Source organism: Leucoraja erinacea, chromosome 23 (assembly GCF_028641065.1).
Source record: "Leucoraja erinacea ecotype New England chromosome 23, Leri_hhj_1, whole genome shotgun sequence".
Lineage (NCBI taxonomy): Eukaryota > Metazoa > Chordata > Chondrichthyes > Rajiformes > Rajidae > Leucoraja > Leucoraja erinaceus.
In genome coordinates this window covers 10,270,328-10,282,676 of record NC_073399.1, presented here as the reverse complement: position 1 = coordinate 10,282,676, position 12,349 = coordinate 10,270,328, and the positions used below count along the sequence as shown (strand labels likewise).

Here is a 12,349-nt window from a genome sequence, read left to right as displayed (position 1 = left end):
GTGTTTTCTACTCTGTAACGTTTCATGATCTTAAACTACGAGATACCAATGGACCAAGTATTTCAAAGGTCTATGGAAATAGATAATGGAAATAGATTTAGGTTTGTAGATGTCTGTGTAAAAGCAGCATGTGATTATTGCTGTTGTGCTGCTGCAAGTAAGAATTTTGTTGTTCTATTTAGGACATGTTACAGTAAAACACTCTTGATTCTTGGCTCTTGATTACAATTTGAGTTTTTCTCATAAAGGTTGATTGCCAGAAATAGAATTTCCGGCACCTAGGGTTTACATGTCAACTAGATCACGTTACTGTATCTTAACACAAAACCTGACTTCCTGTATTGAAGCACAAAATCCCTCTCAATGTCAGATTTTGTTGCTTAAGCTGCTGAATAATTGACAATTGTTCTTCTTCCGAGGCAGTCTCTGGGGATTGAGGGTAGCTTCCTTTCGCTCAACTTTCTGTATTCGGAGGTGGCAAATGTGTGAACTGTACACTCTACCGCCGTGGGACCGGAGGTGCCTGACAAGGACGGGAGGTGGGAAGTTTGTGTGGCCGGCTTCTGTCTTCTCCTGACCCATGGATTGATGGTTCTCAGTGGAATACTTGGCCCGTAAATATCTCACAGCTTTTCACGAAACATTACATGACCTCGCTAGGAAAGAGTAGCAAACACTAGAAATACACAATTCAGATCTCTGCTTGGAGTGAGATGGGAAAAGCTCATGATAGGACAGAAAACGAGAGACATTAAATGATCCAAGAGAAAAGATGTAGGAAATGGACATAGTGGGACTGGGAAAGAAATAGAAGATGGATCAGGAGGATAAAAAAAAAAGAATGAATGCCAGGTTCTGGATCTTAAATCAAGGGGTGGTCCCAAATTCCCAAAGTCCGATTGTCAATAATAAAGCCAAGTCAAGAATGAAGTCTGCTTCCTGAAGCTTGAATGGTGGTGGGCAATTAAACAGCTGGCAGGAGAAAGAGAAGGCTCCACAAAGATCCTCCCTCAATGAAGGCAAGAGCTGGAAATTGACGTAATGGGACTGGGAATGCAAATTTGATCGGTCATTGGGCAGTGATGCCTGGGAGTCATAGTGTTTGAGTCATACGGCATAGAAACAGGCCGCTCGGCCCTGACCGACCAACATGCCCCATCTACACTAGTCCCACCTGCCTGCATTTGGCCCATATCCCTCTAAACCTACCCTATCCATGTATCTGTCCAAATGTTTGTTTTTACTGTGCAGTAATTGTATTTCACAAGTAAACTCTGCAAACTTCCACCTTCCTCTGTCTACTTGGTAATTATTCCCCATGAGAATACGCATGGGGCAGTGGATGGAGCTGACCGAAAGTAATCAGGTAGTTATGTCAACTACCTCCTTCGGCAGCTTGTTACATACACCCACCACAATCTGTAAAAAAAAAAAGCTACCCCTCAGGTTCCTATTAAATCTTTCCCCCCTCACCTTAAACCTATGTCCTCTGGTTCTTGATTCCCCTCCTCTGGGCAAAATACTCTGTGTATCATGATTTTGTACACCACTATAAAATCAACCCTCACCTTCCTGCACTGCAAGGAATACACCAGTCTGTGCAAAATACTTTACTATTAAATTGAAAGTTGGAGGCAACCTGGGAACTAATGCGTGTACTTATCTGTGGTTGTGCTTATTAGGGTATGATTTTACTGGATTGTATGCAAAACAAATTCACTATACCTAGGTATATGAGACAATAAAATATAATTATCATCACCTTTCCTTATCCCCCGAACCTATGAACAATCCCCATTTTTCAAGTGACCCAAATTAGGATTTTGTTGTCGTAGTTTTGAAGAATCGCCCAATTTATTTTGGAAAAAATCGGGAGCAGAATCATCTTCGGTTTGTCTGGATATTTTCACAGGATGTCATGTTGAATGGTTAAGACAGTTTAACGTCAGATATTTGCAGGAATGCTTTTCAAAGTCTGTTGTTTCCTATCTCAACACAGTCAAGCATATGTAAATAGCATAGCTCCCCACCAGTCAGTTTTATGACTAAGTGGCATTATGATATTTTTGATGGGAAGCAGATTGTGATATTTTTGATTTGCAGCAGATTGATTTACAGCACACTACAAACATAACAAGTTGCTCGCAAAGTTCAGGCTTAAATATATTACGATTTGAGAATTTCAAGATGGAGCAAACTCCTCGCGAACAGCAACAGCTGTGATGATGGCTGGAAGAAGTTTCTGTTTTACTTTTAAGATGTTTAGGATGGCACAGCGGCGCAGCAGTAGAGTCGCTGCCTTACAGCACCAGCGACCCGGGTTCGATCCTGACTACGGGCGCTGTAGTACAGAGTTTGTACGTTCTCCCCGTGACCTGCGTGAGATTCCCCCGGGAGCTCTGGTTTTCTCCCACACTCCAAAGACGTATAGATTGTAGACTGATTGCCTTGGTTAAATTGTAAACCTAGTGTGTAGGATAATGTTACTGTGCACCGAGTACGCAGTGTGCCAATGGGCCTGTTTCTGCGCTGTATCTCTAAATTAAACTAAACGCTCCAAGCCTGAGAACCTCCTGTAATTCTGGGACGGAAGCACACATAAAATTTAAATTTACACTGTGTATGAAATCTTAACAATATCAGGTGACAATGATTTTCTTACAAAAGGCAACACATGACAGGCAGGTTATACACAAAATGCTGGAGTAACTCAGCGGGTGAGGCAGCATCTCTGGAGAGAGGGAATGGGCGACGCTTTGGGTCGAGACCCTTCTTTCTTACACAGATAGGTTATGGCAGCTATATTGTCTACAAAAGAGTGGGTCCCACCTTTGGGTTGTATCTGGCAAACGCCCTGAGGCTCTGCTTTCCATTTGCCCAGGGTGATCTAAGTTGGCAGATAGGACAACATTGAGATTTAATACTAAGGAGATTTGCTCGGACATGCTTGATTACTCAAAGTACTGATCCGAATGATGTTAGTTTGCTGTGTCTGTCATTCTGTGCAGAATTTATTCCACTAATGCTTCCGCCATCCAAATATAACATCACCTTGTATCAGTAGAAGTCCCAGTGGTAACACTGCAAGGTGCTGCCTTTGATTTGTGAAGGAAGAAGGCAGTACAGAGTTGCTGCATTGCAGACATGTGATGTAACTGCAGCATAATTGGTTGCTTGACAACCAGTCAAAATATTTATCCTGCTTATGGGGATGAGAATTGAACCGCAAGTCGAAATTCTTCTGGTGTTCGAGTACAGTTTGATTGGTCTAGTTATTGGTGCGCTGGCATGTATTCAGTACAAAGCATGAGGTGATAGAGATTAATTACCTTGACTTCAATATTTTGTTGTTCTTAGCCCTTTGTTGCAACAAGCCCTTCAGCCTACCAAGTCCACGATGACCTTCGATACCAATGGACCTCCGAGTACTCCTCTGAGTATTCCTCCAAGTTTGTGACCTCAAGATCCCTCCATTGCGAGGCTTTGTGGCGTGTTATGATTTGGTCTGTGTACAATGAATTTTTAGTTTAATTTATTGTCACGTGCACCGATGTACAGTGTGAAGCTTTTAGTTGTGTGCTAACCAGTCAGCGGAAAAACTATACAAGATTACAATTGAGGTGTCCACAGTGTATAAAGACAGGATAAAGGAAATAACATTTAGTGGTAGATAAAGTCCAATTAAAGATAGTCCAAGGGTCTTCAATGAGGTAGATCATAGCTCAGGACCGATCTCTAGTTTATTGGTAGGATGGTTCAGTTGCCTGATAACAGCTGGGAAGAAACTGCCTCTGAAGCTGGAGGTTTGCATTTTCACTCTTCAGCACCTCTTGTCTGATGGGAAAGGGGAGAAGAGGGAGTGACTGGGGTGTGACTCTTTCTTCATTATGCTGGTGGTCTTGCTGAGGCAGCGTGAAATGTCAATGGGAGGAGGTTGGTTTATGTGAGGGTCTGGGCTGCGTCCACAATTCTCTGCAATTTCTTGCGGTCCTGGATGGAGCTGTTCCCAAACCATGCTGTGATGCATCCCGATAAAATGCTTTCCACGGCGTACCTGTAGAAGTTGGTGAGCATTGTTGGGGACTTGCTCAGTCATCCTGTATTCTTAAGAAGTAGAGGCTTTGGCGTGCTTTCTTGGCCATTGCTTCGATATGGCTAGTCCAGGATATGTTGCTGCCGATTCTTACTCTGAGGAACTTGAAGCTTTCAACCATCTCTACGTCAACGGAACTTGAAAGGATTAACTCGAACTAACCTGAATGGTGAACCTTGCTAGGGGTCTCGGTTGGTAATGATATACCCTACCAAAGGATTAAACATTTTTAACTGCTAACTAACAACTCTCATTAAAGTCTCTTCTGCCTGCCAGGTATGGGTACTTACTTACTGCCTATTAAGCCTCTTGGCATGTAGGGCAGCAACGAAGGTCCTCCACTCCTCTCTGTTCTGGGCTAGCTTCTGGAAACTACCCCAGGTCAGGTCCATTGTTTTCATTTCCTAACATCTGTCGATAGCCCTGGAAGTCCATCAGGCCCAGTAGTGTTGATTCCTTCAATTGCTGTTTCCATAACATATTTGTTTTACGAGACAGGGTTGTTAGCCCTGTGCTCAACCTCCAACCTGGAGGACCAGTGGATTGCTCTTCGTCTCGCCTCTACCCTTCGACCTGTCCAGCATGGGAGACCCTATCAGGAGGCGAATGTCCCGCTGGCATCGGTCTAGGGGTCACTGAGACACACAAGCTCCCCGACTACGACAAGGTTACAATCCAAAGGGGAGCGAGGTATGGCTGGTATTGACCTAAACCTCTTGGGTTGGCATTGGTTAATGCTGCCACACACAATGTGCTTTCAGCTGCTAGACCTCATTTGCTTGTAGTGATTTTGAAGCTACAATTTCTGCCCTATCCGTTGGCTTTGAAGGTAAATCAATCCGAATGTTATTTCTCACTTTCCAAAATAATTGACCAGTATTGGGCATTGCAATTTCTCTCCAAGAATATGATCTCAATTCTTTCCAAAAGAGATTCCAAGATTTGTTACGAATTGATTGAATTGAATCAATTGAAAGATGCAGCATGGAAACAGGCTGTTCGGCCCACCGAGACCATAGTATCCATTGATGAATCATTCACGCTGGTTCCATGTTATCCATTTTCACATCCACTCCCTTCATGCTATGGGCAATTTACACAGAGCCATACAACCTGCAAACCTTGTACCTTGTACATTGTGCCTTCCGAAGAGTCCACCAGGTACCACTAAAAGTTGGACAATTTTTTTATCCTGGACAATTTTTACATTTATCAAGCTGTAAACATCTCTAAACCTGGACATCTTTGGAATGTGGGAGGAAACCGAAGATCATGGAGAAAACCCACGCAGGTCACGGGGAGAACGTACAAACTCTGTACAGACAGCGCCCATAGTCGGGATCAAACCCAGGTCTCCGGCGCTGCATTTTGCTGTAAGGCAGCAACTCTACCGCTGCGCCATCGTGACTGCCTGTACGTCTTTGGGATGTGGGAGGAAACGTGGGCTGAAAGGCCCGTTCCTGTGTTGTACTGTTCTTTGTTCTGTGAATAACGGTCACAGGGTGAATATACAAACTCCACAGACAGACAGCACCCGAGGTCGGGATCAAACCTGGGTGTCTGGCACTGGGAGGCAGTGGCTCTACTAGATGCACCACTGTGCCGCCCCTTGTATCTCGGGATATGTTAGACAAGTTGACATTAATAATTTCTCCAGTTGCTGACAGTGTATTAACACAAGATGATGATACCGAACGCAGACGAACGCCTTCAGACATTCCAATTAGTTCATCCATTGTAGACTTGATGCAGTAGAAATTGTGTTGGGAAATTGTGGGACACTGCTGGAAACCAGAAGCAGTTCATAATGAACAGTCATTGACTTGAAACTTTGACTCTGTTTCCTCTGTATTAGATGCTGCTTGACCTGCTAAGTATTCCCTGCAGTTAAAATGTAGAAAGGAGGAACTACAGATGCGGGCTTGCAGAGAAAATTCAGTTCTTGAGTAACTCAGTGGTCGGGCAACATCCCTGGAGAACATGGATAGGTGATGTTTCAGGTCGGAACCCTCCTTTGGGCTAAAGACTTTTTTCACATTCTCCATGGATGCTACCTGACCCCTGAAATACTTGAGCATTCTGTATCTCACTCCTTTTAAGAGAGTCATGTAGTTGGAAGAGAAATGTTCAGAATGTACTGCATATTCTTTCTGCACAGTTAGAGTTTAACAAACTTTGTGGTGGTAATTAATGAATGTGACATGGAAATTCGAGGGAAATATATGAAAAAGATATTTCACTTTTTGTCTGAGGACTGTTAATTTAAAGGGCCTGTCCCACTTTATACGACTTCGTCCAAAAAATCTGCCGAGTTTAAAGGACCTAAAAAAAAAATCAAGATTTTGTTAATCTACAAACTCCTACGACCTTCCACGAATATGCTCACGAACTGGAGTGACAGAGGTCACGTGCTGATGTTGACTTAAGCTTTTTTTCGCACTCACCTTGTTTTCTCTGTCCAGCTGCCGGCGAGCTACGAGTACCCACGACTATCCTCACGGCCTCCTACGGTCTGCCCACGAACTAACTACGAGTAAAAAGTTGCAATATTTTTCATCCCGACTTTTTTTTTACTCGTGGACATTTATCACGGGCTGGAAACAACTTCCTGACTTACCTGATGCCCCGAGTACCTACGGCTAACATAACGAGCCGCTACTATATATCTACGAACTCCTACGGACTAGTAATGAACATTCTGCGAGTTTGAATCAGGGGAAAACTCCGGAGAATTTGTGAATTACCTCGTGAAAGTGGGACAGGCCCTTAAGAAAGCGGTTTCTTGCCTTAAACTACTGCAGAACACTGTATTTTACTAAACAATCCAAATGTTATTTCTCTCTTTGTAAAATAAATGATTTTATTGGGTTCTGACCATTCATTTTCAGCATTCTTGCCATCTAGAAAGCTTTGGTTTGTGTTCGGCATTCAAACAAATCCTATGTAGAGACAATGACCAATTCGGGCCTGCTGTGTTTATATAATTGTGGTTTGAAACATTCTCTGAACCGAAGAAGCGCAGGTATACTTGAGTAAAGATGGAAGCGGGTTATTGAATTACTGGTCCCACCTGCAACGTAGTATTGATTTTTAGCATGGTTGGACATTTTAAGGGCTGTGTCCCTGGTTACATTTTGAGATGGAAAGCCGACTACTGTATGTTGAAATCTGAGCAGCAGTTTCTGATTTCTTGATTCAATTCTCACTGTTGTTTTGTTTTAATGTAGAATTCCAGGAAGACTCAATGACAGGCGAACACCTCTCGGAGAACTCAATTGGATTTTTACAGCCATAACGGACACTATAGCGTGGAATGTATTACCCAGAGGTAAGAAGTCTATTCCATTCTCAGTGGTAGGTCAGATAAGTCATTTGCTTTTCATTCATTGCCATAAGGAGATTTGTTTAAACTTGAGCTGTTGCTTCCACAAGTATAATTACTGTTTTCCTCCACTCTCCCTGCAATCTTGCACAGTGCAATCAGCCTGCCCAACAGTGGGCTGGCTTGAATAGTATATTACCTGAATTTGTCCAATATTGTGTTTAAGAAGGAACTGCAAATGCTGGAAAATCGAAGGTACACAAAAAAGCTGGAGAAACTCAGCGGGTGCAGCAGCATCTATGGAGCGAAGCAAATAGGCAACGTTTCGGGCCGAAAACCCTTCTTCAGACTGATCGGGGGTGGGGGGGCGGGGAGAAGAAAGGAAAAAGGAGGAGGAGCCCGAAGGCTGGGGGATGGGAGGAAACAGCAGGAGGGCTGAGGAAGGGGAGGAGACAGCAAGGACTAACAAAATTGGGAGAATTCAATGTTCATGCCCCCAGGATGCAGACTCCCCAAGCGCAATATGAGGTGCTGTTCCTCCAATTTCCGGTGTTGCTCGCTCTGGCCATGGAGGAGACCCAGGACAGAGAGGTCTGATACGGAGTGGGAGGGGGAGTTGAAGTGCTGAGCCACCGGGAGGTCAGGTTGGTTATTGCGGACCGAGCGGAGGTGTTCAGCGAAACGATCGCCCAACCTCCGCTTGGTCTTACCGATATAGATCTGCTGACATCTAGAGCAGCGGATGCAATAGATGAGGTTAGAGGAGATGCAGGTAAACCTCTGTCGCACCTGGAACTCTGTCGCATCTCGTGATGAACATTGAATTCTCCCAATTTTGTTAGTCCTTGCTGTCTCCTCTCCTTCCTCAGCCCTCCTGCTGTCTCCTCCCATCCACCAGCCTTCGGGCTCCTCCTCCTTTTTCCTTTCTTCTCCCCGCCCCCCCACACCCGCCCCTCCCCCCCCCCCCCCCCCCCCCCCCCCCCACCCCCGATCATCCTGAAGAAGGGTTTTGGCCCGAAACGTTGCCTATTTCCTTCGCTCCATAGATGCTGCTGCACCCGCTGAATTTCTCCAGCGTTTTTGTCCAATACTGTCTTCTTTTTGTAGCTGGTATCCTTTGTCAGTGTTTGTTAAAATGGGGGTCATTTTCACGTACCCCTCACTCATGTACGACCTTCTAATTGAACTTCCCGGGGTCAAGGAAAGAGCGTTCACGTCGCGGCCCTGTTTCCACCAATCTTTCCACCACCACGCCCAAGAAGCGCAAGACAGACACCATTGTATTACTGATGCCGAGAAGTGTGTTCAGCTCTGGCTGAACAACTTCTAATCTTGTGTGTGCACTCCATAAGAAGAAGAAGATTTAACTTCTCAAGTAACGTAGTGTAAACTCTCACTATAACGGACCTGGGGGGGGGGGGGGGATGGTGTCTGTTATTGCTGATTGTCCACTGTAACCGAGCGTGGGGAGTAAAGTTTCAACACAAGGCCGTGAGGGAGGATATGTGGTGTTTGGGGGGACAGGGGAGGGGGGATGGTGGGGGATGGGTTTAAACAAGTGGGAATTCAAAGGCCAGGGAGCAGCAGAGCCTCCCGACTCACGCACGGAGCGCCAGGGACGGGTCCGGTACTTACGCCGTCTTCATGCTGCTCGCTCTCTCCTGTCTTGCAACCCGAAGTACATCACCTGGTTCCAGTTCATCAGATAACTGGCAGAAGTGGAGTGGCACTGGAGCCTCGGTCCTCTACATCCGAAATCCACAATATGGGGGGTCCATTATTGTGAGGGTTTTCTGTAAAAGCAAATTAGATGCAAATTTACAGCATCAGTGTAACATCACTCATGGCGCCATCAGCTTAAAGTTTCTCCGTATGAAATGAAAGTACTTTAATTCAAGCTGCACAATTAGTCATCAGCTTCACAGTCATGCAGTTTAAAGCCCTAATATATTGTAAACAACAATAAAAGCATTACTAACTTTTTTGTTTTCATAGATCTCTTCCAAAAATTGTTTCGGCAGGACCTGCTGGTTGCCAGTTTATTCCGCAATTTTCTTTTAGCTGAACGGATTATGAGGTCCTACAACTGTACCCCTGTCAGTAGTCCTCGTCTGCCTCCGACGTACATGCACGCTATGTGGTGAGTTCGCAGATAGCTAGTTTAGCTTATTGTGGTGTGTACTGAGGTACAGTGAAAAGCTTTTTCGTCGCTCCAGTCAGCAGAAAGACTATCCATCCAGTCAGCATAATTATGATCAACTGTCCACACTGAGTGTACAGATACACGATAAATACCATTTAGTTCAAGATAAAGTTCAGTAAAGACCAATTAAAGATAGTCCTAGGGTCTCCAATGAGATGGATGATAGTTCAGGACCGCTCTCTTGTTGGTGATACGATAATATAGGATAAGCCTGATAACTGTTGGGAAGAACCTGTCCCTGAATTGGGTGGTATGTGTATTCACACTTCTGTACGTCTAGCCTGATGGGAGAGGAGAGAAGAGAGAGTGTCTGGGATGAGATGTCCTTGATTATGCTGGTGGCCTTACCAATGTCAAAAAAGACTCCTGCCCCAATAGATTGATTTGAGAGCTTCAGTTTACCTAAAGGGCAGCCCAGTGGTAGAGTTGCTGCCTTGCAGCGGCAGAGACCCAGGTTCAATCCTGACCTCGGCTGCTGTCTAGGGAGTTTGTACGTCCTCCCCGTGACCACATGGTCACGTTTTCCTCAGGTACTATGGTTTCCTACCACAATCCAAAGACATACAGGTTTATTGGTTGATTGGCTTCGGTAAAATTGTAAATTGTCCCTAATGTGTAGAACAGAGATAGTATACAGGGTGATCATTGGTCGGCGCGGAACTAAGGGCCTGTTTCCGTGCTGTATCTCTAAAGTCTAAATGGGTTATCCAAGAAACAAAATATAATGTTGATGCATTAAAGTTCATGCTAGGTTTTAAAAAATATTGGAAATGACTCAACATGTCTTTTCTGTAGATGTCATGGTTTGAATTTCCTTCAGGTTTTTATGGATATTGTTATAAATCTCAGCTCCTTAGTGAATGCTCATAGCTGGAGGAGAGTGGAGTCCAGGCCTTGGTTTCAAGTGTTGAATTTTAATGCTCCCTGAATAAGGGCAGGACTCAAGAAGGTTAAGATGTCTGCCCACCCCCTGGGCACCTTACAAATCAGTCTGAAAATAACCAGCTCTCACAAATGGCAGTGGTAATGATCAAATATTCCACAGTTGGTGGTGAGAAATAAATATTAACTGGGGTGCTGGGGTAGATTGTCTGCTCTTCAAAATATTGCTGCTGAATACAGTCAGTCCATTTGAGAGTGCGGTCAAAGCCTTGTATTAATGCATCATCCAAAAGATGCATCTGTGATAGCCCAACACATCCACTGTACCACACTGAATCACAACCTTCATTCGTGTGCTAAAATAAGTGGAATGAGAGTCCGTCCTACTGATTGTGTTATGCCTCACCCAATTTGCAAAGGGCATTGTTTTTCGAGTTGTTGAGTCCGTAACAAGGTGATTATGAGTTTGCAGAACTTCTCGATTCAGTCTGCAAATATATTCCTGAGCTCCTGGTCATCTGTCACTTTTTCCACCCCATTCCTGCTTCTGCCTTTGGATTCACAACTCTTCCAATGAAGATTTAAAACAACAAATTGAAGAGCATTTCTTCTCCAGGTTTGACATGTTACTGCCTTCAGGGCTCAACATTAAATTCAGCAATTTCAGATGATCAGCCATTCTACCCTTATTTTTTAGATTTAAAAAAAAATCTTGTTCTCTTGTTATGTCACATTTAACATCTCTTCCAATTTGCATAATCTCCAGACATTTGTGCATCTTTCTCTCTCATCCAGCACCATCGGCACTTGTGACTTTCAATCGCTTCTTGTTTCCAATCTATTGCAGTCTTCCTTTTATTCTCCTTGAGCAACCACCCCCAGCTTTCTCTGCAGTTTGACATTGAAGTTCAAGTTTTAAGTTTTAGAGATACAACGTGGAAACAGACCCATTGGCCCACCGAGTCCACGTCGACCATTGATCACCAATTCACACTAGTCCTATATTATCCCACTTCCCCACTCCCTACACACTATGGACAATTGACATTCAATTAACCTGTAAACTTACACGGCTTTGGGATGTGGGAGGAAACCAGAGCACCTGGAGGTAGCCCATGTGGTCACAGGGAGAAAATGCACACTTCAGATTCAGATTCAATTTTAATTGTCATTGTCAGTGTACAATACAGAGACAACGAAATGCATTTAGCATCTCCCTTGAAGAGCGACATAGCAAACGATTTGAATAAAAAATAATAAGTGTCCGGGGGGGGGGGGGTGGTGATTGGCAGTCACCGAGGTACGTTGTTGAGTAGAGTGACAGCCGCCGGAAAGAAGCTGTTCCTCGACCTGCTGGTTCGGCAACGGAGAGACCTGTAGCGCCTCCCGGATGGTAGGAGGGTAAACAGTCCATGGTTGGGGTGAGAGCAGTCCTTGGCGATGCTGAGCGCCCTCCGCATACAGCGCTTGCTTTGGACAGACTCAATGGAGGGGAGCGTGGAACCGGTGATGCGTTGGGCAATTTTCACCACCCTCTGCAATGCCTTCCGGTCGGAGACAGAGCAGTTGCCATACCATACTGTGATGCAGTTGGTAAGGATGCTCTCGATGGTGCAGCGGTAGGAGTTCACCAGGATCTGAGGAGACAGATGGACCTTCTTCAGTCTCCTCAGGAAGAAGAGACGCTGATGAGCCTTCTTGATCAGAGTAGAGGTATTGTGGGTCCAAGAGAGGTCATTGGAGATGTTGACTCCCAGGAACCTGAAGCTAGAAACACGTTCCACCTTCACACAGACAGCCCCCGAGATGAGGATTGAACCCGGGCCTCTGGCGTTGTGAGGCAGCAGCT

At 44.8% G+C, this 12,349-nt stretch overlaps 1 protein-coding gene across 1 annotated transcript in view; it reads left to right on the top strand.

Annotated features, from left to right (window-relative positions):
- The window catches only part of rptor (regulatory associated protein of MTOR, complex 1), a 292,378-nt gene that overhangs the window by 138,825 nt on the left and 141,204 nt on the right, over nucleotides 1-12,349 (top strand). The window contains exons 8-9 of the mRNA XM_055653834.1: nucleotides 7,321-7,421; nucleotides 9,411-9,555. Coding sequence (XP_055509809.1) covers nucleotides 7,321-7,421; nucleotides 9,411-9,555 — 246 coding nt within the window. The remainder of the gene's footprint in view (nucleotides 1-7,320; nucleotides 7,422-9,410; nucleotides 9,556-12,349) is intronic.